Source organism: Siphateles boraxobius, unplaced genomic scaffold (genome assembly GCF_051911475.1).
Source record: "Siphateles boraxobius isolate OS27281-9 unplaced genomic scaffold, OSU_SipBor_1 86, whole genome shotgun sequence".
Lineage (NCBI taxonomy): Eukaryota > Metazoa > Chordata > Actinopteri > Cypriniformes > Leuciscidae > Siphateles > Siphateles boraxobius.
The window spans coordinates 195,977-223,120 of NW_027509215.1; the positions used below are offsets into that span (position 1 = coordinate 195,977).

The 27,144-nt window shown below is 40.8% G+C and overlaps 1 protein-coding gene across 4 annotated transcripts in view; it reads right to left on the reverse strand.

Annotated features, from left to right (window-relative positions):
* The window catches only part of LOC143731288 (ephrin type-A receptor 4-like), a 40,770-nt gene that overhangs the window by 6,368 nt on the left and 7,258 nt on the right, over positions 1 to 27,144 (reverse strand). For all 4 annotated transcript variants that reach the window (XM_077222088.1, XM_077222087.1, XM_077222090.1 and 1 more), the window contains exons 4-11: positions 13,801 to 13,956; positions 7,814 to 8,149; positions 6,397 to 6,521; positions 5,165 to 5,324; positions 4,635 to 4,746; positions 2,455 to 2,513; positions 1,956 to 2,069; positions 1,614 to 1,799 (exon numbers count right to left, since the gene is read on the reverse strand). In XM_077222088.1, coding sequence (XP_077078203.1) covers positions 1,614 to 1,799; positions 1,956 to 2,069; positions 2,455 to 2,513; positions 4,635 to 4,746; positions 5,165 to 5,324; positions 6,397 to 6,521; positions 7,814 to 8,149; positions 13,801 to 13,956 — 1,248 coding nt within the window. The remainder of the gene's footprint in view (positions 1 to 1,613; positions 1,800 to 1,955; positions 2,070 to 2,454; positions 2,514 to 4,634; positions 4,747 to 5,164; positions 5,325 to 6,396; positions 6,522 to 7,813; positions 8,150 to 13,800; positions 13,957 to 27,144) is intronic.

Here is a 27,144-nt window from a genome sequence, read left to right on the forward strand (position 1 = left end):
ATCCTAAAAAATGTAAAATAAAATTAAATAAAATTAAAATTTGGTCAAGTTAATGTACTTGCTCGGTAAACAAACTCAATAAAAATAGCAATTGGCTCTTTTAACAGAAAGGTGTACTTCCATTCCAAGAGTTGAGTGTAACAATTTCCCCCATTTATTTTTCCACGAGTAGTTTCTCTCCTGGTCCATATAATGCTTCTGTCTTGCTCTATGTGTCACTTCTGTTCTCTTTCTCTGTGTGCAACCCATCTGTTGGCATTGTCTTAACCAATACATCAGAGAGGATGGGGATTTGCCAGGGCTGTCTGGAGAAAAGATGTGACTCAGTGGGATTGTGGGATTATTACATGTCTGCAAAAGCCCCTGCATATGAATTCAGCTCTCTTCCATGCAGTCTACCAAAACAAACTAAAAAAAACAACAAAAAAACATCTTCATCTTTGTGTTTCTCTAGAGCTCTCGAGCTGCCAGACAGCACAAGAGCCATCAGCGTGAGAAGACACTAAGGGTGTTCTTCAGTCCAGCTGTCAAATGCAAAGCCATCAAATGCAAATCAGAGCTCCATGCGCGTGCACGCGTAGACACACACACACACACACGCGTACACACACACACGCGTACACACACACACACACACACACACACACACACACACACACACACACACACACACACACACACACACACACACACACACACACACACCAGGTCCTCTTCATATTTGTTATGCACAGTGAGGGCCGGCCATAACTACACTCTAGAGGTTTCTTAAACACACATATGAGAGAGTCAACTTTCAATCAATAATGAGTTATTAAAAGGTTTGATGTCAGGTCTGCCAGTCAGCCAAGATTCCGCTCTGGTAGTGGGAAGGGTGCATTACAAAAGACAGGGTTGATTTATCATCAAATCGGGGAACGGGGAGTGCGTCATTCCTTCAGCATGGTTCCAAAAGGCATTTAAGATGCAAACAGGAGGCAGGCATCAACAGTAAAAATATTTGAAACAAAGTGGACCAATGCTTAGGCAAAGACTTCAGATGGCTAAAACTCAAAGCAAAAGTCGAAAAACATAAAGAAATGAAAACCATCAGCTCTACAGCAGAGCTTCGGTGGGTGGCCAAATAAGCTGAAAACACAGCAAACAAAAATTTGCTTTACAAGTATTTTTGTCTTGTTTTTATGTAAAAAATATGTAAACATCCCTTTCGCCCTTGTGAGAAGCTCAATTGCATAAGATTTTTTTTTCCCATTATATATTTTAGAATTTATTTTTTTCATTGCAAAGTATAAATCTAACAGAATTTAAGGAGGTTCATGCTTAAAACAAGAAAAATTTGTATTTCATTTATTTGAGAAAAATTTAAATATATTATTTAAAAAACATTAGAAGATATAGATATTTCTGTTGCACAACACTACAAAAATCATCATGCATCACTTTGTAAAAAGACTTTTCATGAAAGATGGCTGTAGGCAGTGAAGCACAGCCTTGAATCAACAAGGTCACGATGTGCAAAAGATATGCAAAACCAGAACAAATCTGTCTGAAAGGATGTGGTCAAAGAAGTAAATGAGTAGCTTGTTCACATTATAAAGCCTCAAAGGACTCACATTTAGTGACGACTCCCTCCAGTCGGATGATGTTGGGGTGGTCAAACTGACCCATGATGCTGGCCTCGCTCAGAAAGTCCCGCCTTTGCTTGTCAGTGTATCCTGCTTTGAGGGTTTTTATGGCCACACAGATCTCACGCTTTCCAGGCATTTTGAGACGGCCACTGCACACCTCCCCGAATTCTCCTTTAAATGGAAAAACCAGGCTTGAATCAAAAATGTAAGCGGTACATAATGACCCATGAGATATCTTTGGAACGGTGGGCTAACATTTCACTGTAACAGTCGAGCTACACTTAGTCTGAGACACACGGAAAGGAAAACAGCAGGTCGTTTGCTCACCAATGCCGATGACCTTTTCAATCTTGATGCAGGAGGCGTCAATTTCTTTAGCGAATTCACGGACTGCTTGGTTGGGGTCCTCGTAGGTGAAGGGGTCCACATAGATCCGAACCCCTGTGGATAAACGAATAGAGGTGCCTACATGTTAGGAGGTTGAGAGAAGAGGAGGGGAGGATAGCTGGCAGACAGACAACATGATAAATATACAACATCTGTTTTCTATCTTCCTTGTCTTGTTGGCTTCTGTCTGTCCTCCACCACACTGAGAACATACAAACATACAAACCTTCTCTTCTCCTATACAACCTTATTTCCCCCCTTTAACTTATTTGATACATATATCTTTGAGAATGTGTATTTCTCTCTGGAACACTATCGGCGTTGTATTCCTATAGGTAGACGTGGATCAGCTGATGCGAGCTTGACTAACGTGACCTGCCATAACTGACACTACGTTTAATGTATGTGCTTTTTTTTTTTTATGTGGCCACTGCATTACCTGGATGTAAATGTCTCTCCTCATCAGAATCCTGTTTGGCTTTGCTGTATTTGCTTCTCCTGTTGTTAACACACAGAGATGAGAGAGATTTTAATCAACAGAAGAAGAAAAAAAAACAATCAAAAATCTCATTGGTTTCTTTCAAACAGGAATTAATTCTTTGAGACAGTAGTTCTGCATATAGGTTATTAGAAACTTTAATGTGAATATACCTGATATTGTCAGATACTAAGGCATTTTAGGATACAAATCTGAGATTTATAACAAGAGACATAACTGAGCTCGCTAAGTCTCCTGAAATATGAAACAATCCCTTTTTTTTGAGAAATCACCTGAAACATTTTTACAAAAATTACACACATACTAACTGTCATATGTGTGAGACACGGTGGGCCAGTCAATGTAGTAGTTGACTACTTCATTTAGGTCATTTTGAAAGACCTCAAACGTTTTCCATGAAAGTGGGGCTGTAAAAATCTGTAAAGCCAATGAGGCTGCACAGAGTGAGAGGGAGAGCCTACATCATCAAAGCAGAAAGAAGGTTTGTTCATGAACCAACTCCACTGGCCTCTCATCTTAAAATAATTTAGAGATTGACAGATAAAGAGCAAACAGCAATGAGGTAGAGAGAATGACAGATGAGTAAACACAAACTCCTCAAGTAGCCAAAATGGCAACAAAATTCCATTTAAAACCACCCCACCCCCTCTTCTAAAAACATCACTCTCAGCCTGTCCACAATGACATAAACGATCTAGAATGTGCCACCTTCAAAGTTACCATTTCACCCAATCACCTGCTGACCCCTTAGGGTCAACCACTGACCCCTCTACATGGGAGCAGGGGGCAAAACAGATAACAACCCCGCCCAGGACATTGCCCTAACCCAAGACTCCCTGCTGGGGATGGGGTCACCTGTCTGTATATAGAAAGGGGGGCTCATCCAGGAATGCAGAACTGCTGTTATTGTTTTTCTAGTGCGTTCTGGGGCTGACAAAGAATCTCAAGGTTTGGGGCTACTGAAGGAATAAAAGGTTAGAGGGAGGGAGAGGGGCATATCCACAGGTAGAACAGGAGGAAAGGGCCAGGCTTTAACGCTTGAGTGCTCCACAGAAGCTAGAAATAGCTATGCCTGCAGGGGGCTATGCCTTCGTTGGAGGAGGCCCTGTCATCATCGCGAGCAGCCAGTACACGTTTATTTTAGGAACAAGGAGATTATCAGGTGAGCTATCCAAGAACAGAAGCAATAAACCTCAGAGCTTTGTGCGGAGCTGTAACCCCCCTTCTTTGCCTCCATGATCGAGCGATTGGTTTCCCCTCGAGGTAGAGAGGAGCAGGCCAAAGGTGAGAGCTACTCGCGAGGTGTAGGCTTGTCTTCCACTGATGGGCTCCACTGAGGAAGTGCTTAATGGCTGCTTGGCCAAAACAAAAGCCCCATTCATTAGCTCAAATTGTTAGTTTTACCCTGAATGAGGGTGATGGCTCTCTTTCGGCTACTTTGAGGATGTGAAGATGATTATCTCAGCTGATAATGATACGTTGTCAACCACTGCAAGAATAGACAGCCTAACCTCAGTCTTGAGAAACTCAGATCGGACACAAAAGGAGGAGGCCTTCAGAAAGGGAAACGTAGCTGATGATAACCGTGATGGAGTAAGAGCTTAGCTGGCTGAGAGTTTGGCAAGAAAAAGTTGTTTGATTAAGGTAAAGCAAACATGACATTTCACGCGTGGGAGTATGACAGTTGCTCTGATTGAGTACGGTACACAGACGCACATACGCCGTCCTGCCGTGCGTCTCAGCTCCCTTGGGAATGGTACGTGTTCCCTACGGATTCCGACACACATGGCACAGAGACCCGTAGCAGCACAGCGGAGACTAATCAGGCAGAGCTGCCAACGGCCTGTCACAATACCACTAGCTACACCACAGGGAAAAAAAAGAGCGAGAATACGGGAAAGAGAAGGTGGAAGAGCCGTGAGAACCAGACTGATGGACAGGTAGAGAGAGGGGAAGACAGCAGGAGAACAACAGATAGAAAGACTGATTCAGGATGACAGACAGGGTGAGGGAGAGGTGACGGAGATGCCCACAGGGACAGGGGGAGAGATGGAGGAATGCTTCCTGTTTCAGAAAATATCTGTGAGACGCCTGACACCCAGTTGGGATTGGTAGCTTACCTGCGGCTGATGATGAAGACTCCGATGAAGATGAGTAACAGAATCACGCTGCCAATCACAGACACCAACAGCACGGTGGAGTTAGCACCATCTCCGATGATGGGAGAGGGCACTAAGAGGAAAAAACAACATTAAAGTTAATCTCAAATGTATAATTCTCATTTAAAGTGTCAGATTAAATTTGTCAGCCATTTTGAATTCTTATTGAAGAGCCTAGTTTCATCAGGGAGCAACAAATCTAGTTTCTTTTAAACTGCTGAAACAACCTAGTATCAAAGCTCAAAAACATTCCAGTCGTTACAGAGTTTGCTTTAAAGTGTTTTTAAAAATACCAGAGACTTTGTAGTGAGCAAACAAAGAAACTATCGTAAAGAAAAGGAAAACATACACATAGGCTATAATTATGTTACTTTAGAGAAATAGTTTCCGGATGAATGGGTGATCCACCCTAAAAATTAACACGACTCTCTAATTGTGGAAACAAAGACTTGCTATTGTCGGCTCGGTAACACACAAACATGGAAACCTACCTGAGTTGGTCATGAACTCGAAAGGGGCACTGAAGTCTCCGTAGCCAGCGGCGGTACGGGCACGCACATGAAATACATAGGAGGTGAGCGGGCTCAGGCCTTTGATCTCGGCACTTCGGGATGTGGTCTTCATTATGCGATAGCTGCGCTCATTTTGATCCTGATTGGATGAGAGAAAAAGGAAACAACAGTTGAACCAACTTGTGGGATTGGTCATTAGGATTGTTTTATTTAGAATCAAACCCTGATAAAACAAAACGGAAGACGGATTTGTCTAAGGTCTGACACAGAAACTACAGCCAGGCTTTTGTAGGGAAAACCGCAGCCTTGTTGTACAAAAACAAGGCTGCCATCTTTGTTTTCGCTCGCTCCCTTGGGTGTAACCTGAATTTGCTTGTTCAAAATTCCCCCGTTTCATCACTACATCCAAACCACTTAAACAATGTCGAGATTTATCCAAAACAAGCAAAGGTTTAAAAGGTCTAAAAGTTTAATTATTTTTTTTCAATGTCCCCTAATGTTTGGCTTATAATTGTTGGATCACGAAACAAGAACCTTTGTGTCTTGGTCTTATGTGTGTGTGTGTGTCAGAGTGTGTTTGCAATGGAAAACATCAGCGTGCAAGGGAAAGGAATCTGACCACTGCTGCAATCTGTAATCAGTCAGCCAGAGGAAGACACAGCAGGAGCAGAGAGAGGAGAACACTGTTATCCTCTCTCTATTCCAACGGCCCACATGCTCCACCCTAGATCTGTCTATCCACCCCATGCTATTCTGACCTGTTGGTTCACCAGACTCCTGCTGCGAGTGTGAGTGAGTCTGGTCTGGCCTTGAATAAAATGCAGCTCTCTGGTTTTGATGTACAGTACCTGACATCATAATGCTCATGTAAAGGACTTAAATGAAGGCTTCACATTGACTGCTACACCTTAAACTGTGGTTTCAAAGCAGCATATTTCCCATTTGTTGTCCCTGAGTATGTGACAAGGCCTAATCCTGAACTACATTTCCAAAAGTACATCCCTAATCTCATGCTGTCAAGCAACCTCTCAAAAAGACCATCTTAAACCACCATGGATTGCAAAACCAAAATCAACCAGCATTATTTTTTTTTGGTGAAGCTGGTTGACCAAGATTTCTGGTCATGAAGCTTCATTGAGCTGTACACCAACATCCAAAACACAACATATGCTGTTAAATTTTGGAATCTACTTTCCCATGAATCATCTCACCTTCTCGTAGTACTTGACCTCGTACTCAAGAATGACTCCGTTGGGTCTCTCGGGTTGTTGCCATGCCAAAGACACAGCGTGTCTAGTGATGTCCTTGGCCTGGATGGTGGTAACTGGAGAGGGAGCTGGAATAAGAGAAAATCACAAAGAGAAAAAGCTTAGTGTTGCTAGGAGCACCGACCACCTAGCTGTTTCAGAGAAACATAAACATGATAGTGCCATAGAGCAATGAAAAGGTATGAGATTGGAGATATTTATGCTGTCAAACTGAGGAAACCAGAAAAACAACTAAACGCTGGAAGCTACACAAGTTAGCATCTGACACTACAGATTACAGCTTCACAACTCCCAGAAAAAGGTTGGTTTACCAAAGTGATGCACCCATTATATCATCATCATTAAGAATCCACTCTGAGAATAAGGCAAGTGCTTCTGATTCTTTTCCTGCTCTCATAATTGCACTTTGCTACTTCAGAAGGTCCATTGATGTAGTCATCTAGGGTGCACATACTTATCTGTAATCTTTAGGGTTTTATCAATGACACTACAGTTGTCAAAGGGGAATTTAAGCCAGATCCTGAGACGATTATGGCCTAGTTTCTCCACACAGATGAAAATTATAATCAGAAACAGATCAGCGTTTATTATGTATCTTCTATTAACTTAATATTTACATTTCCTGTCGAAAATCAGGAAAACGTTGCTATACAGTTCTCAGTGGGTGCAAGAGAAATGTTATATGGTTACTAGCGTAATACTAATATTGACCTTAGCAAGCACCAGTAGAGAAAAGCAGATCTGGCTTCAGTGCTGTAGGGCAATATCTGCTCAGAACCCCGATATATGGGGTCATAAAAGCTAAAAACAGACGGTCAAGAGTGAAGGTCTGTTTGAAGAGTGTTCTGTACAGGTGTGATGGCTATTACAATCAAAGTTCACCAAAACAATGATGGTGAGAAAGACACTTGGAAGACCCCAATCCTGGGGGCCCTACACACACAGTCCCAAAAGCCAGACAAAAAGGCACTTCCTGTCTCACGCTTTCTCAAGAACCCGAAATTAAACACCTTGTAAAAGTTAACAGTCCACTCAACGCAAACAAATGTGAACAGCCAACAAATGCATTTATGTGCAATTTGACCCGACACGCGGTTTAATGTCATAAAAATCCATTCTGACAGACACAGGCAAGAGGTAATTAGAAATTTCTCTGTGGTGATATAAGACAGAGCACTTTCACAGACGAGAAGCTGATTACGGAGTTGATGACAATGTTCAGTGTTAGACTGTGGTGACAAATTCAACACATCAGCTTGTGACCAGATCATATGACGACATCATCCTGGTATTTAATGAAATCATAATAGTGGGAATATCATATTTAACAATCATTTGCCAACATAAACCATACACTTACCTGCTTGGTTAGTGGTAACCGTCACAGACACCGCCTGTTCAGGTCCAGGACTCTGCTTGGAGACCCCATTGACGGCCCATATCTCAAAGGTGTAGTTAGTGTGAGCTTGCAGGTCGTTTATGGACACCCGAGTTGTGCGTAGGCCCAGCTGCTGAGGGGAAAAATGGATGGCGTTGCCGCAGGGCTGACAGCGTTGGCCGTCCGAGCTGCACCGCTTGCATATGACATTATAAGCAAGGTCCTGCCTGCCACCGGAGGATGCTGGAGTCGTCCACTCCAGATTCACGGAGGTCTCATTCACATTGGAAATAAGGTGCTGAGGAGCTGATGGGGGCTCTACGAAAAGACAATTTTGGAAAAATAAACAGTTAAGAGATTCTATGACAAAATAAGCACATGATTTATGTTTCATTTTTGCTACAGTGATGTCTGGAAGTTTTGGAACAAACAAAACAGGATTATGACTGTGGCAGAGATTGATCTCAAAATACACCCTTGGCAAGGGAATCTTCAATGGAAAGCAAATACACACCCGCACACAAACACACCCTTTTATTGCCACTGCAGGCACATGATGTTACAGGCTATGACGGATACGAGTCTGTTTGTGTGCTTGTGTGTATTGGCGCTGGTTTTCTCTGTGGTGTTTTCATAAACCAGGCGCTGCTAATTACATTTATGACAAACCAGCACCACAGGCGATGCAGTCCTAGCTGCGCAAAAGGAAATACACTTAACCCGCGAGAAAGAGAGAGAGAGAAAGAAAGAGAGAAAGAAAGAGAGAGAATGATTACATCTCCATAATTGAGCAACTTGCTGATAGGGATCTGATAAATGCTAATTTGGTCGCCCTCGCTGCCATCTCTGACAGGCTATAGCAAAGCAATGACTTTCTGGTCATAAATATGGTTTTCTAAATCAGCAGTCTCAGGTTGACATTCTCATAAAATCTGCCTGGAGGAACTTTTTATTGCTCAGGAGTTGCTCTTTTATTGCTCAGTAGACTTAATTGAGTCCGCAGGTATATTCAAGTATTAGAGGTTTCTCCTAAAATTCCTGAGGAGAAATAAACATAGAAAGAAGTGTGACAATTTAAAAAAATTATAATTTCGTTTAGAGAAAACTGGATGAGAAATATTTGAGTTCAGATTGAAATTTCAAGACTTCGGTAGCTTGACAATTTTGAGCCAAATTTTACATTAGCCGCAATAGGTAAATAATTAAAAGGATAATAAAGTGCAGTAAATGGTAAAAACTATTTGCGCTACAAACCAGTATGTTTATTATTACGATAATACATTAAACAATCAAGATAACAAATACCAGTCTGCCATTTCAAGCAGCATAACAGACTTTTTTTGTACAACTAAAATAACTGGTAGTAGAGAACACCAAAAGCCTTGTACATTAGAATTACAAATGGATGCACTTGCCTGTTGTTAAAAATAAGGTGAATTGGCATTAAATATAGGGTCTCATTTTAATTTCATTGCTCTCAAGGAAAAACAATTGAAATATTAAAGCTAAAGTGTGTCTCCTCATCTCACACTGGCTGGACAAGCAGGCATTCCCGCCTCCAACTCGCACCACTGGTTAAGCCAAAGTCGGCATATTTAGCTGGGATAGACAAGACTACTTTAACTAGAAAGAAAAAAATGAATCCCTTCACTCTTTAAAATATCTCGTTTGAGATTTTTCATTCCTGTGGGTGGTCTCGTGTACCATACATTCAACATTAAACACAGAGAAGTGAGGGAAGAAGACAAACATTCAAACAGGATGTTTTTCATTATCCTTCCTCGAGATCTCCCCATATGGCAAAAGCCATTTTCAAATATCTCCATATCCTCCAAATCAGTTAAACACATTTCAAACACATATCTGACACAGGTCTGGATTAGATTGAATTCCTCCTTGCTGAGCTTTAAGTGTAAATGGTCTTTAAACTCTGTTTAACCTGTATTAAGTATGTGGCTGCTGTACCCACCCAGCAGACTGGGGTGAACCGAGCGCGCTCCCACGGTGCCTCGGTGCCACACGCTCCGTGATTGACAGGAGCTGATTAAGTCGACTGGCTTCGCTGCATTTTAATACGATAAGGTGAGAGAGAGGCTCAGCTCGGCAAGCGTAATGGGGTCGTTTCTCTCGCGCCTTTTCGCTGTCTGTCTCCCCACTTTCTCGCATTTCGCTTTTTTCCCTCCCTTGCTACCTAGCGCCTTTTTATCTCATTTTTTGAATGTGCCTTTTAGTGCATTGGCTGTTGAGTATGTGACGGCTGCTTCTGGGTGAACGACAGACGGTGATATGAAAGAGAGCTCCAATTAGAGAGAGGCTAGAGAAAGGAGATAGAAGCGAGAAAGACAATCCGATACGTAAAATGGACGCCCGATAGGTGCATGAGATGCCACCACCCCCCACCCCCGCACCCCAACCTGCCGCCCCTGATCATTCAGATCTGGAAAACCTATTAAATCTGACACCATGAACACATCTGGCCTGGGTGCCTCTCTGCCCCTTTCCCAGAGATCTTTAATATGTTTATCAAGTACGGCTTTTTAGATCACCCCGGCCTAAGCATGTGTGCCTGCAAAAACAAGAGTGATTCGTATGTGAGAAAGAACGTATGTGTGTCATGAACGGTTTGACGTGTGTTCGGGTTTTTTTTTTTACGATTAACCCTGTCGCCTTGGCTCAAAGCTGTGCCGCGTCAACTGTGCTGGTCTCTATTTAAGCAGAACACTGTTATCAAGTCTATGACTCACCTCAGGGTCTGACACACATATCTATCTTTACTCATCATGACAGGGCTCCTCCCAACTCACTGCTACACACATTTTCAGTCTGTCACAAAACTTTTTGATAAGACAATGCAGGAATAAAAGACGCAAAATAACATCCGCTGCAATTAAACGTCCAATAATTTGTCACTGTCAAGCTCTTTTTTTGTCCTTAACTTTGGTAAGCAGCCTTTAGGAAAGCAGCTCCAATGGTGTGTGAAGTGAACAGCTGCAGTCTGATACAAGTCCAGGCGGTGCTGGTTCTCCTGAGTGATATGTGCTTCCTCAGTTCAAAAACCCTGACCTGGTCTAATGATTGCTCATGTCCAGGGCGGTTTGTTTACGTCTGTGTTTTTAGTCTCACACAGCCAGACTTTTGACTACAAGCATAATCTGGTTCATGTTACAGTTTATTCTGACCAAGAACAGCACACTTAGACAGAAAGAGACCATAACTGAATTGTAAACTGACCCTGTGACATTAAAATGTGGGTCATTATGAAATGGAGTGTCTTTAATTTTTTTTTACTTTCTACTAGGTATTTTAAATTAACTCAAATTTAGCATGTTTTTATGTTTTAAAAATTCAAAATTATTCAGATTAAAAAAAGTCCAACTGAAATTGTCTGATTTTTGCAAAGCCGGAATAACAGAACCGAATATTTGTCTGATACTACTGTTCAGAAGTGTGGGGTTAGTATGATTTTTTTTTGGGGGGGAAATAAATTAATATTTTTATTCAGCAAGAATGCCTTAAAGCAACACTATGTCGTTTTTGCGGGTTTTGCTCTCGGGGTCCCCCTAATGTTGGGAAACAGTATTGTCTTCTACTACTGTCGTAAAATCTGTCATGGTTACACCAGGCGATACACGTGTGCATTTGTTGACAAGCCGATACTGTCTTGAGTTCACGCAGGCAGACCGCCAGTGTTGCGTGTGAAATGTCTTCATCCCAGGTACATTGGCATATATTTCAGCATGTCATATGAATATAATTTCATGGTTTTTATTTTTTTCAAACGTCAAAACATCGCGTAGCTCACGTTTACAAGCCAGCATCATTATAGTAGCCTATTGTCTACTGTTTTAACGGATATGCTAATTCAATTCAATAATAGCCATATATCATTAATATTATAATATCAAGCTACCATAGATGAATCTGCAAATTTGAAAATCGATTTGCATTATAGCCTGAGGCAAGACACTTTCAGCGGAAAAATAAATAAACAAAAATGATTATCAGCCTGCAGACATTGGGATAGTTATCCTGAAAGATTATTTATTATAACCATCGTAAACTAGCATGTTAGTGTAGCTACCAGATTGATAATTCACTACTCTACTAGCATTACTTGATTCATGAAGATAAATGGAGGACCAGATTGATTTCGTAACATGGCCAGGCCATGTTATTTAGCCTTTTACATTTCGCGCGGTAGTCAGCTCCCTGACTCTCTGATTTATTTATAAATTTATAAACACTTTATAGATGACTGACTGCTGCGCTTGTGAGAGGGTGCATGTTACTGAAAGAACGAGCATAGAGAGAGAGAGACGGTCGCGCGCGCCCACACTCTCACCGTCTTCAAACTGTCTTGCTCTCCCTCCAATAGTGATCCTCGTCCGGTCTTTTAATTTGTCACTCTCCCTTTTTCTTCTTTTAGTCTCCTCTGACAAAACCTTTGCCTACTTCCTTTTAGTTGTTGCTTCGGTCATGACAACAACATACAGACTGGTATCAAACGCTAGTTGGGAAGTTGGGGTGGTGGGGGAAGTGACGTATGCCGTAAAGCAGTCGAATTTTGTAGGGTTCTTTTGTGCTCGGGTTACTGCCCGATATCCGAAGTTACATAGTGCCAGTAAAAGCGATACAGACACTGTCAGGCTACGGCAGACGTGTCATTCAACCTATTGTAAGTCGATGTACTCAAGGGTCTTGGAAATATATAATGAAGGTTGAAAAACGACATAGTGTTGCTTTAAATTGATCAAAAGTGATAGCAAAAATTATCAAAAATGACAGGAAATATGAAAATGTATAAAAGTTACAAAAGATTTCTATTTCAAATAAATGCTGTTTATTTTCATTACATTTTGCAATATATTAAATAATAAATGCTAATCAACAGTATTACGACGCCCCATGAAGCTTTGCGCGAATTATGGGTGTAACTTCCGTTAAGCTGTAAACAATAAGTGAAAGGCTCGCTCTATGAACGCAATAGGTTAAAAAGGTGTCACAATGAGATGACATTAATCTACTCACCCTTCAACCCTCGAACATTAAAGGGAAATTTAAAAGTGTAAAAGCATCAACAAGGTACTTTAAACAGACCAAATAACCCTAAAAGCGCAAGTCTTTGGTTAAATAAAAAAAAAAATTATGATTTTTCCTTAATCAAAAATGTTCATTAACTTCAGCATAACGTGCTACTATTTTAAAGTAATTTCCGTCATTTTGACAGATTATAAATTGCATTTACCTGTGAAAACAAACCTGGAACAGACGTGAGGATTTTGAGGAGCATAACGAGAGATTCTTCATGCATTCCAGTGAATTATTAATGGAATATATCGTAAATTAAATTCGTGAGAACAGACCACAAATGTGCAGTATATGTTGTCCTTTTTCATACATTTACAGCGGATTGCAAAGGGAAAAAAAGAAAATAATCATGAGGAAAAGAAAGCAGCGACTGAAAAGAGCTCTTTGCCATAGATGTTCTTGTTATAAAATGTCACGTTAAAATACCAAGTATAACGTTATTCTCATGATGTCTGAAAATAAATCACGCTAAATCCAGTCAAAACTGACGGATCAGCTTTATTTGTAGGACAACCTTATGATTTGAAATGATTCGTTTCAGCCTTTTTGAATGGAAGTTCCCCAAACCGGAAGTGCCATAATTCAAAACGAAGTTAGGTCGTCAGGAATAAGGTGGATATATTAAAATAGAAAACAGTTATTTATAATTTGTGTATGTCAGTTGTTTTTGCTGCATTTTTGTTCAAATAATGCATAAGAGTCAAAGAGACTTCTTTCAAAAACATTTAAAAATCTTACCAACCCCAAACTTTTGAAAAGTAGTGTATAATCGGACTACAATTGGCAATGAATGCAAGCCTGAAAGACAGAAGTGATGCACAATGTGTATATTAATCGGTCTGTGAGTCTGTGTGAACCAAAATCAAAGTAAATGCACTTACGTGTGCAGGGCATAGAGGCAGGGTCCGTCTCGGACCTGAAAAAGCCTTTGTCACAGGCACAGGAAGTGGATCCCTCCCTCACAGAGTAACTGTGGAGGGGACACTTGAAGCAGCTGTCGTCTGTAGCCAGTGCTCTGTGGTAACCGATCTTGCAGGCTGCAAAGAGAAAGAAAGAGGGATACATTTTAGACATTAATGATCATAAACTATTCAACATATCCTGCTATATCTCATAGTTTGTGATAAAACACCATAGTCTTTAACCTCCAGCAATCATAAAGACACCCTATCTGTGTATGTTTATGTCAGGCCTGTGAAAGACACTGTAAGGGAGTGGTGTGGAATGTCTGAATGACAGACAGCAGTGCACGGCTTTATGACACTCTAATGAAGAGAGGAAGTGATACCAGAGGAATGCACTGTCATTAATCCTAACACCCAAGCCAAGCCTCTCTCTCTCTCTCTCTCTCTCTCTCTCTCTCTCTCTCTCTCTCTCTCTCTCTCTCTCTCTCTCTCTCTCTCTCGCTCACGCTCAGCATTTGTTCTCTAGCTCTGTTTTCTCTTTCAATCTCTCTTTTCAAGTTTGTCCGCTTTCTTTTATTCCTCGTCCATTTTTATCCTCCCTCTAGCTTTATTCTTTTCTTCCTTTGTTTGTTTGTCTTTCTACTTCCTTCTTTTTTTTCCCCTGTTGCTCCTAATATGCCACACACACACACACACACACACAAACACAGCATAATTTCCTATTTATGGTGACAGAGACAAAGGAATGCTTTGAGGTCTTTTATTGACTTTTTTCCCTCTACAAAGCCATCGATACCCGCAGAAGTACAGATAGCATATGAACAAGAATAAAGCCACACAACTTATGACATTTATCTAAGAGTTTATTGATCCGTAGATAGTGTGCAGATGTGTTTCCCTAAAAGGCCCTATCAATGTAAACGCTCTGTACAGAATATTACAAATCATAATGCCTTTAGCGATAATCATAAATGCTCTTAGCAAAGCATTATGGGAAAGAAACACAAGGCTTTTATATGGCAAATAGGACAAACAAGCTTTCGTGTGTCGAGAGGATGGGCATTAAAGGGCAGTCAGACTGGGCTTTGTGTGCCATTCACTTACATTCATATAAATGCGAACAAATGTGAAGATTATTTGCCTTTCAGAAGGTACAAAAGTTTGTGTTTGGTGAACTCTGACCAGCAAGTTGACAATGCAAAAATATGTTAGACCAACAGAGGTTATAAAGATCAATGATTGGCCCCTTGGGTGAAAATCAAACATGGGTAAACTCATTTTGGTGATTTTGCATCAATATTAGTAACTTGAAACTCAAAATAAAATAAAATAAAATAAAATAAAATAAAATAAAATAAAATAAAATAAAACCTGAACCAGTACAAAATTTCATGGATCATACTATGATGGAACGTGACATCATTTGGTTTCCACAATTTGTTTAATTTGTTTAAAATCTAGTGTGACAACCCTTTACAAGGCTCCCAACCAGCCATGTAGCCCCGCTCACACTGAAATATCACTAGTGCAAGTATAACTGCATATTAAGGGACAGATTTACAAAACAGGGCAAATCAGCATGAGAGTGCAATTCCATAAAATCGCTGATGTGAGTGGAAAGTTCTCTGTGTGATCTACTGACAACGCGCAAACTAACAACGCAGCTGGATCATTTCCATAGTGGCAAACGCAATCTACCAAGAACAGCAAAAATTAGCGTTGGGTCGCAAACAAGCAGAGCAGCTAATAATCCGGTGCAGGGGGTTCTACTAACAACACAGGCGCAAAATGGGTTAAGATATTAATTATTATTTAACGTTATTTAACGTCTTTTTTAGGCATTAAATAATGGCACAAATACCAGTAAATTGACTAACGAAAGACTTAGTAAATCACCTTGCATGATACATTGAAAAACTATCCTCCCATAAATGTTGCATCTGAAAGAGAAACTCCTAATTTAAGGTCTGCACTGGCGAAAGCTGTTAGTAAATCTGGCACCAAATTGGAAAAACGTACTGATTGCTGTGATATTGTTGCATCACATAGTATTTCCGCTTCAAGTGAGGACAGAAAAGTTCTCTGCTTTTGATTGACAAGATGCAGGAGGTCAAGACCAGCAGTACTTCAGACAAGTGTCCCTCATCACTCTGTGCCTCATTCTCTCTTATTTTCTCTTTGCTGGCAAATTCTTTTAATCTCACATAAGTGTCAGGAACCCGGGGGCTGCAGTAGTGCTCGCCCTCGGGAATCACCACCTTCCACTCTCCTCCATTTCTCAGTTTCAATTCTCTCTCCATCACAGACTACCCAGGGGCCAATCACTCGCAATCAGCCGCAACAGCAAGTTTGATCAGAGGAGAGAGTTAATGTACATCTTCTGAGAGGAGATTAACACAGTTTTGTCATTTTCTAAACAGGGTCCATAAAACAACAGTAGGGGGGTGAGGGATAGAAAGATAGGACGAGCTCAGGGAGAAGAGATGCGGACCTGGGTCGCGACCTCCACTGGACGGAGGGCTTTGTTGCCGTGCGTTGGAGGGGAAGGATGGGAATTAGAGCTAGAGGCTTCATTTGATCAGCTTTGGTTCATCTTAACACCAGCTGGAGGATAGAGTTAATTAAAGAGGATTCTTGGGAAGCTTAATACCACGGTATGAGGTGTGATTGAGAGACCAGAAGACCTCGAGTGCAGGAGCTTCGGTCTTGTTTATAAGCGAATGCACTCATTCACTTGTAGCACTTTTCTCAAGCACTTAGGATATCTAACACCCTCCACCTGCTTAAGAGCCTGAGTGTTTTCTCAGTCCCAGACCCTTACAGAAGATGACCAGCTGTCCTCTCCCTTCCTAAGTCCTCCATAGATCCCTCATGAGACTCCTAACAGATTCTGGTTTCCATTCCACACACAACTCTTGTCCCCCCTACAGGTCTGACCTTTCCACTCTCTCTTCATGAAGCCTATGACCAATGGCCTGGACAATAGCAGGACAATCACAGTCTCATTGTCCACTCTGGTGGACGATTGAAGAGATGAGCTTACTGCCTTTGACATAATAGGGTCGTAATTACCAGCCCATGCCCTAATATTCAGGGTCAGCGCTCTCGTCCTACCGTCCACTGCAGGGACAATGTCCATCTCAATGAAGACACCATCTCAGACTGAATGCTTTCAATAGGCTTTAGACCTTAAAACAGTCACCTGTTGTCTTCCATAGAAAGACAAAACGCAGGGTGGAGTAGAGGACAAAAGAGGATAGGGCATTGTGTTGGGAAGCGAATGAATTATGGAATTCTGCAAGGTATGTGTGGCAGTTTATGAGTATTGAAAGATGTTCCAAATGGGACAAAATACTTCAATTAGATGCATGTAATCCGAGGATGTTCGGTTAGACACGTAAAGAGGTCTGATACTTGTGTCAATAAAGATATTGGTGGTTTCTAATCAGATGATGGCAAATGAATAAATAGTGGACAAAGAGGTAAAACTGCAGGAAAAATAAATAGAAATGTGAGGAGAAGTGGAAAGAAAAAAAAACGAGAGAGGGGAACAGGAAAATTAGAGTGAATGGAGCTTCAGCCCTGGGTGGTCTTCAGAGTGTGTGTGTCCTCTCGGAAATTCAAAACTGACTTAACTCTGCCAGGTTATATTTCTAACACAAGTGAAGTGTGACTCTCTCCGTCTCTATCTCTCTATCTATCCATTTCTGCCCTTTTTTATCCACCACATCCTGCACCTCCGAGTAATTAAGAAATGATCAAATAAAAAGGCATGACAATAATAAAAACAACAGTTCATAGCGGTTTACGTGTAAGTCTTAAAGGTTTTTGTACATTTTGAAACATTGAGCATATTGGACAATTTTGGCTGCTGCTCCGAAGACGAAGAAAAAAGAAAGTCTGTTTTGTGCGCGCACACACACACACAGAGAGAGAGAGAGAGAGAGAGAGAGAGAGAGAGAGAGAGAGAGAGAGAGAGAGAGAGAGAGAGAGAGAGAGAGAGAGAGAGAGAGAGAGAGAGAGAGAGAGAGAGAGAGAGAGAGAGAGAGAGAGAGAGAGAGAAGTGAAGTCAAGACCTGAGCTAATGGCTAACATATTTATGACACTTTTATGATGCTGGCTTATCTCTGAAGCCGCTGCTCAGAAGGATCAACAGCGGCTAATCCACCTCACATAGGCACACACACACACACACACACACACACACACACACACACACACACACACACACACACACACACACACACACACACACACACACACACACACACACACTCACATTATCTCATGAGTTACTAGGTTCAAGTTGGAATATCAGAGTCCTTTTATGACATTTATCTAGTTCATGTTCTTCAATGCAATTCCTTGCCCCTTCTGTCACTTAACATGTCATTTGCAATATAAATATAAACACACACATACACACATACTGCCTGTTAAATATATAGTTAAATTATATATATATATATATATATATATATATATATATATATATATATATATATATAATCTATTTAATATTTACACACTTATTTGTCATTACTATATGTTTACTAAATTATATTAAAACATTGCCACCACACCAGTCACTACTCGGTTGGTTACTGGTTTATACCTGACCAAAATTCCCTAAGTTATCCTTTTTTTTTTTACTTTTCAAACTCTGCTCTCACTCTTATCTGATGCAACATCTGAATGAACAGAAAAAGAAATACAGTGAAAACCAGACATGAAAAAGAGACGATTATCATCTCTGCCCTCCAGCGCGAACACACCAATTTCCTCATTGATCGGTTCCCACCTTCTTCTGCTTATTAATTACATCTGCAGTGACTGATGCCTTGATCCACTCACTGCATGCAAACATTCCTCACTGCTGTACTGTGCGTGTGCAAGATGATGCTGTGATTGATGTGGCTTGATGTAACCCCTGAGAAGCTTGTTTGTCAGCGAGGGGCCAAGCTGTGTCAAACCCTACTGGCTTTAATCTATATATATTCGCCTAGGTTTTATTTATCGCTCTTCTGTCTGCAACTGCTTCTTCGTACCCTTCTCCTGCCCTCTCTCGCTCTCTGATCCCCCCAAACCTGTCAAAAGTTTCCTGAAACTTTTCTAAAGACAGTCCCAAGGTCTTACCAAAGTAAGGTAAGGTGGTACAGCTAGAGGCGAATGCACACAAAGGACGTGTGTTAACCTTTATGTGTGAGAGCTCCGCTCTGAGGTAAAATATTATGTGACCATCTGCTGTACAGAAGTGTGTGTGTGTTGCTGTATTTTATATAAGGAGCTAAGTAACGCGTTGAAGGAAAAGGGGGTAAAGCAGTATAGACAACCACTCCAGGGTAGGTCTTCAGAATCATATCAAGATCCCAGCTAGAGGTTCAGATCTGATAGACAGGAACTCCACCTACATTACACACACACACACACACACACACACACACACACACACACACACACACACACACACACACACACACACACACACACACACACACACACACACACACACACACACACACACACACATTCACAGCATCTCAGGAAGTAAGGGTTGGCTCAAGCAGGTGACAAGAAAACACTCTTTTCTCCACTCAGTCTGCTGTGGGGGCAGGGACGGTACAGCAGCAGGGATATGGAGGTGAAGTCTCTCTGAAATGCAGCTCATTGTCTTGTCTACTGTCCTCTGAGGGGAGTGGACAGCTGAGAGAGGCAGGGGACCAAACATCTCACATTCCTAACAATTCCTGCATAGCAAACAAGGAGGAGCTGCCTTGCAATGTGTGTGTATGCGGAGGGGAGGTTCACCCGAAAGATGCAAATTCAATCAATATTATGCACTCTCATGTGGCTCAAAACATGTAGGGTTAGATATCTACAAAACAAGGAGTTATAGTCAAATAAGAATGTGCAATTTCGAACTTTCAGAAGTGAGATTTGCAAACTGGTGGAAACCAATTTTTCTTGGTACATAGTGTTACTACTTTATGCTAATTTTTGACTTTTTAAGCATTGCATTATGTATCTTGGAGAATATTTTAGTATCATTTTAGTAATTAAAGTAATTTTGTTATGTGCGCTTGTCACTTGCATTAGTTTTTTTTTAATAACTTTAGTACTTCAACTTAAACATTTTCGGTTAGCAGACGAGGCATCAAGTTTGTTTATCTAATATTTTATTTTATTTTATGTTTATTTATTTTTATTTAATAATTACAACACTGTTTACTGCAAAAAAGTGCTGTGGCGATATAATTTTGTAATTACAGTGATGGTATATACTACTGTGGTACTTTAAAATATATTATGGTATTGAAATTCATGTACCATTGTATTTACATTGCAATAATAATAATAATAATTCATTGAATTTATAAAGTGCTTTTCTGAGTAGCCAAATAGCTTTACATATGAAAGGGGGAATATCCTCAACCACCACCAATGTGCAGCATACACCTGGATGATGCGACAGCAGCCATATTGTGCTATAATGCCCACCACAAACCAGCTTATTGGTGGAGAGAGAGTGATTAAGCCAATCAGTATATGAGAATGATTAGGAGCCCCCCCCCCCCCCCCCCCAAAAAAAAACAAAAAAACAAACATGGCAAAGTTTTTGTCCACTATCAGCATCAAATAAATATTTACGTTCTCCTTGAAGGTTCTCTCTCTTACACGGTTTCACTCCCTTGTTCTCTCTTCATCAATTTCTCTTTTTTCTCTCTGCCTTTTTCCACTACTCACTCATTGTCATAATTGCCTTGCTCCATAGGGCACAGAATCATTGTCCCCTCATTGCAAAGCCAACATTTTTCCCCTCACTGCAAATGCTCTGGCCTGCAATTGCTTTTCTCAGCCCTGTCTGTCTCTTTCAACACATCTCACAGGCAGGATTACTCTTACAATCATTAGCAAATAGCACTCGCTTCAAGCAGGCTTGGCAGTGGGCTCTCTCTGGACCGCTATATTAAATTCTGTAGAGGGGTCGGGGCGGTGTATTCGGCATGAACCCTAGCTAAGTAGTGCTCTCTTGAAGAGCTGATGCTTCTGAGAACAGGTCGTGTCCCGTCCACTTGTTTTGTTCAGCGGCCAGACCGCAGAGACTGCAAAGGGGCTACTCGGGGCTGGGCTGCAGCCAGTAGTGGTGGGACATGCTTTGACAGCTCATGTTGGAAAAAAAAGAGATTCTCCAAGACAAACGCCTTAAGAAATGTGCATTTCAAAACCTGAATATGAGCTACGGCTTATTGGTCTGCACACTGAGCTGTGATGCTCATGTGGAAAATTGAAGTTTGAGTTCTGCTCCTGATCCTATTTCACTGTCTCACAGATCACCTACTGTTTTCTCAACTAAAATTAAAAATTCTTCAACTTAAAACCTGCATAAGTTCATATCATATAATGCTAAAGTTCTTTAAGTTACAGCATCAGATTTCCAGATAGAACCTACGCTAAAGTTGCCCTGTGAGGACCACGGTGAACACAGAAAAAATAAAGGTAAGGTCTGTTCGGTGCTGGTAGATGCCAGGGAGGGTCGTGGCCTCTGGGTAGAGATATTGCCCACGAGAGAGAGAGCGAGATAGAGAATGAGAGGGGAAAAGAGAGATAGAGAAAGGCCCTTATTGATTCTAGGAGCTTTTCACATGCTAATGTTCTCGCTGTCGGCTTCGTTCCCCCACCTCCTCTTAGCTAAGGGCCTTCAAAGGGAGGCTGCCACACAAAGACAGGGTGAATGCACTGTGCTGCCCGCTGAATGGACGCTCTCGCTTTGCGCGCAATCTATGCCTAAAAAACACAAGAACAGCTCATGACATAGAGAACACCGCACTGGAGAAACAGGCAGACTCTTTAAATTTCAAATGGAACGGATAAAATCTAACAGTTTGATTACATGCTTCAAATCAGAGCCAAAGAAAGCAGTAACAACTTACAGTGAAAATAAGCAACATTAAGACTAGATTTTTTTCCCCTCTCAAGTGATCCAAAATTCAACACAGCGCAATAATTCCTTAGACATACTGAATGCACATGCAAAGGGTTATGGGTTGTGGTTTCTATGAATGTGCAGCCACAAGCTCGTGCCTCAGAGCAGAGGTGTGTGCCGACGAGGTGGTGAGCGAGCAGAAAGAGTTTCTGGATTTTCAGATTAATGTCCAGCAAGGGATATTAAAGGGTAAATGTGTCAACACCACAGCAACGATGAGTGAATTACACTTCGCAACAGTCTCTTTTTCAAATTACTGCTTTGCTTTCTGTCACGTGTGTTAGTTTTGAAGGTTGAGTAGTGCAAATATAATCAAGAGAAATGCATGTGTGGTTGGATTGCAAAAGTCTGTGTGTACACACATAAATGCGCTGGGAGTTTGTTAAGGGAAACATACTTAGTTTTTTTTTTTTTTAAATAAGCCACATGTTTTAGAGGAGGCACGCAACATTGTAATGCTGTTAAGGGTCATTTACAGGCCAGGAGGAGTGTGTGTGTGTGTGTGTGTGTGTGTGTGTGTGTGTGTGTGTGTGTGTGTGTGTGTGTGTGTGTGTGTGTGTGTGTGTGTGTGTGTGTGTGTGTGTGTGTGTGTGTGTGTGTGTGTGTGTGTGTGTGTGCTAATTATAAAATGCATAAGTTTGGTTCCTTACTATCTATCGATTTAAACAATAAATCTTTAAAGAACTTCTCAGATTACAGCATTCTTTCTAGTGAACAATTGGAAAAATACATAGTTTTCATCTCATATCACCTAATCTGAATAGGAGAGAGCATTAGTATTATTACTCTGCAATGTTGGGAAATCGATCTGAATCTTTAGCAAAGCTAAAAGACCTTCATAATTTAAATCATAAGTTAAATCATTCAAGCTACTTAAAAAGAGAGAGAGAGAGGGGAAAAGAAGTAGTTAGCTATACAACAAGCTACTAACAAAAAGTAGCTAACAACACTGAAGCTATTAAAGAGAGAAATGTGTAAATATCTAAAATTATATTATATTTTAAGGAAAAGACTTCATAATTATAAGATTTAATTATAAAATATTTGTAAAATAATAAAATAATCTATGTATAAATCTCTATTAGGATGACTTAATTACTAAATTAAAAAATACTTGAAAAAATGAAGTAAAATGCCATGCAGGTACTTCATTAATTAAGCTTTTTTGCTTGTGTTTGACACTAGCTTTAGTTTGCAATTCAATGTGATATAAAGGCCAGCAATGTATCATTTTGTCACACTAAACTGCAACTTGATGAAAAATTAACTTTTTGCTAAACTATTTTAAAAACCGTTGAGTCACCGTCAAGCTACAAATGAAGCTAAATTAGTAGCTTGGGTACTTTTGCTACTTTTTACTCCTCAAGGACACCAAATTATTCTCTCATTTCACAGTTACTTTTTGGTAACAAAACTGCTAAGCAACAATGTGTAGCTACATTACAATGCTTCTATATAAGGATCCAATTCCTATGTTTCGAAATTCCTTGATGAGATTTACGTCTACCGAAGTGCTTCAGCAAACGCTCTTCATCTTCCCCTTCTGCCTTTCTGTGTCTTTCTCTCAGCGCTAACAAAGACATAAAGTCACAACTAATTGTGTTCAGTGACAAACCGAGTGGCTTTTTCCACAGCAGCTGGTCTGAGAGAGACCAATCCACTCTAACTGAAACCCCAGGAATGGAATAAACCCTCAAGTCTAATGGCAAGCATTAGATCCACCCATGCTTCAGCCCCTCCAAATAATTACTAGTATTAATGTGCATTGTGAAGTCGCCGCTGTGACCCCTCTGGGCTAATCACTAGTGTTGCCTTGCATTGTGGAAACAGGTCTGCCAACCCCCAAAATAATCCCATTACTAAGTCTGTCCTTTCTCCAGCTCCCGTTCTTGTAGACACGCTCTCAGCTAATTGACATCTGTTAACTGACGTCCTATCAAGTGCCGAGATTGAGTTTTGCGAAGAGCACTTCAGCCCTGAGTTTGCTGCAGAGTATGCATGTTTGTGCAATAGAGAGTTCTAAAAGTGCTTTTGTGTTTGTCTATGAATAACATTTCTTTCATTCACGTTTGCATATTTACCTAAGTGACAAAACACTGAGCCACTTCAGTTCCTGTCATTCCCACTGCAGAAAAAAAGTTTTCTGATTTTGTTCAAACTACTAGCACTAAGATTAATTTGTGACATCAATCATTATGAATCAAACCATTCATATTAGGCCTTCATAAACACTTCATTAGTAGAAAAGAACAACTGCATTCATGGGCTCCATCTGGTGCATTTGTACAGAGAAAATTTTGGCAGCATCCTAATCAAACCGGAAGACAAAGACACACAGCAGTCATGCTGACTGTAAAGTTAACCGTGCCCCTCTTGCATAAAATAGGTCAGCCGTTTCAACATCTCTTTCAGAAGAAAATGATGGCTCGGGCCTTCCTGCCTTAGTCACAGGCTCAGGCTGACCTATGACCTTCTCTGGAAGGAAGCCAACTTAAGGGCTCCATGTATGAAGCGGGAAAAGAAAGGAGCAAGGCACTAACTGATGGGGGGATCGCATGAAGTAGCTGGGTTGACCGCTCACTTCCGCCGTTGATGGACATCTTGTCAAAAAAACACAAACTCTTTGGCATGAAGCATGTGTGGAGAACAGCGGCTAAATGGATGATGGGTTAATCAGGAAGAATGGGAGGACAGACCCTCAAGCAGTGAGTCAATAAGGCTCATCCACTCGAAAAGTTAAAGGCTGGCATGTGGACGCTAAGACAGTGCTGTCCACACCGCTGTTCCAGTGACGCTAAAGGAGATCTGTGCTCAGCTCTTTTGATCTAAGGGATCCAGACCGCCGGCAATGAATGTGTTCCAGACGGCGTAATTAAAATATAATTAAACACCAGAGAGATGAGCTATCAGAGTTTCTCAAAATGGAAAGGGAGCTAGTTCACATTAGCAAAAATTTGCTTAGCATGTAGTTTCAACAGACTTTCTTGGGAAATTATGTGAATTTATCAAGGATGCTGGATAGTTTCTACTTAATCTGGTTATTTCATGCATTTTGCCTGAAATACAAAAAAAGTATCATACGGTATCATACTATGGTACTTTGATACCATGGTACTGAACGGTACTATGAATGGGGGCATTTCTGGAGACAGCCGGATCTCCTGGTAAACACAGACAATTTCAAAGAGTACTATGGTATCACCATGCTCCATTTTCATTTTAAGTATTTTTTCATAATCTTTTTCGTGTCAGATTAGTATGGGCGCAAACAGTTTGACTAGTTTGCATTAGCAAAATAAGGTTAGCAGGTAGTATTAACAACTAAATTTATCAACGATGTTGTATACTGAAATTAAGTACAAAATAGAAATTATATAGAAATATATAATATTATAGAAATTATTGTGATTGCACAAAGGCACAGCGATTACATCAGAAGGTGATAGGCTACAATATGGTAGTTTGAATGCAGTGATTTAATTTGAACGAACAGTAAAAAATGGCATTTGTCACCTATAAACATGCATTAGCATGGACGCTAACAGTTCTGTAGGAGGGGGACAGTCACCTCCATCCCTCACCCTTCCCACCAGTTCTGTCCTTCAGGCCGTTTTCCGCCCCCGGTGCATCCATCAAAACATGACAACTGAAGGGCTGCGAGCTGTCAGGGGAGCTTCCGTATGGGAGCATCGGATGATGATAGACAGGAAGAGGTCAAGGAGAACAACACACACATGAGCAAGCAATTGCACACATACAGACAGCGAGAGAGACGCAGACAGACCAGAGTGTCTGAACTCAAAACACGAACGTCAGACTCCGTCGATTCAAAAGATCTGGAATTAATCATGCGAATCATATTATCCAAATGATTTCAAACATATACAGCATGCTGCCATGATCACAGAGTGAAGAGGATGGACCCAACCTTCCCTCGATCTCGCTGAAAGGACGAGCCGCCCATTGTCTTTGAGACACAAGTTTGCTGGCTTTGCATTTCACGGACGAAATATGCAAATGGTGTATTTGTCTGATATCAAAGGACACCTCTCTCCATCTCTCTCTCCATCTCTCTTTCCTGGGACAGCTGACAGTCCATTCAGGGGCCGATGGAGGGGCTCATAGGGGAGAACTGAGGAGGATCGTGACAGGAATCAACATATGTGCTTGCCATCAAAAGCAAAAAGGAAGTGATGAATATTCATACGTAGAAGCATTTTGGCAGGCGGCGGCTATTGTTTAACAAAGAAAAGAGCAAAAACGACTCACAGCTGAGGATGATGAGTCTCATACACCTGCTCATAATTATGACAGCGAAGAGATACACACTTTTTCTAATTAGGCACACACAGCCGCATACAGGTGCTAAGGTGCAAAGTTTACACGGGGAAAAAAAGCTGTGTCTCAACAATAACACATGAGAAAACCAGATCAATACCTCTTCTCAAGTACGCCAATTTGCTTAATGTGTGATTAAAGCTAAAATGTACTTTTGCATGAAGTCGATACAAACGGCGTTCTCTTGAGAGTCTATCTCAGCTCACATACATAAATAATGTCTTGTCAAGCATCGTTTTCCTTCCAGTTACACAAACTGCTGTCTGTTCTGATTCAAAGAGCAGTGCTTCGAATTATCACACCTTCCCATCATGCTCTAGTTTTCAAACCCTTTATCCTTTCTAATTACTGACATATGCGTGAGCTGTTTTACATTAGCACCCATTAAAAAAAATAATGCGGTGGCACAATGGTTGAGTCATGTATCAGATGCTACTTTATATTATATGGTACTAGCATGGTACATTCATTTAAAATACCATAGTATCACTGAAAAAAAAGAACCATGGCACTAATATAATTTTTACACAAGGTGTCACAACAAACTACCAAACAGTACCATGACACTACCATGTCTTCTTTTTTTTTTTTTACATTAATGTCACCTCCTACTGTGGTGGTACTATGGTACCAAGATGGTATCATGGCTTTGAAATATACCGTGGTGCTGAAAACCAACTACTATGGTACTTCCAAGAATTCTATGGTAGTACTATGCTACATCTAAAATCCCATGGGATTTATTATGTATCAGAAGTATCATAGTACTATCATGTTTTTTTTTGGAAATGCACTGTAGTAATACCATATTATCTTTTGAAATGTCTTGATGTACTATTTAAATAGTATGGTGCATGAATTTCTGTACCATGGTCTGTATAATGGTCCTACCATGCTTGTTTGGACATGTTTCATGGTAACAGTACCAGTACATGGTAACAGTACCAGTCTAAGAGACACTATCGTGGGATACATTTTTAGAAATACTGTAGCACATT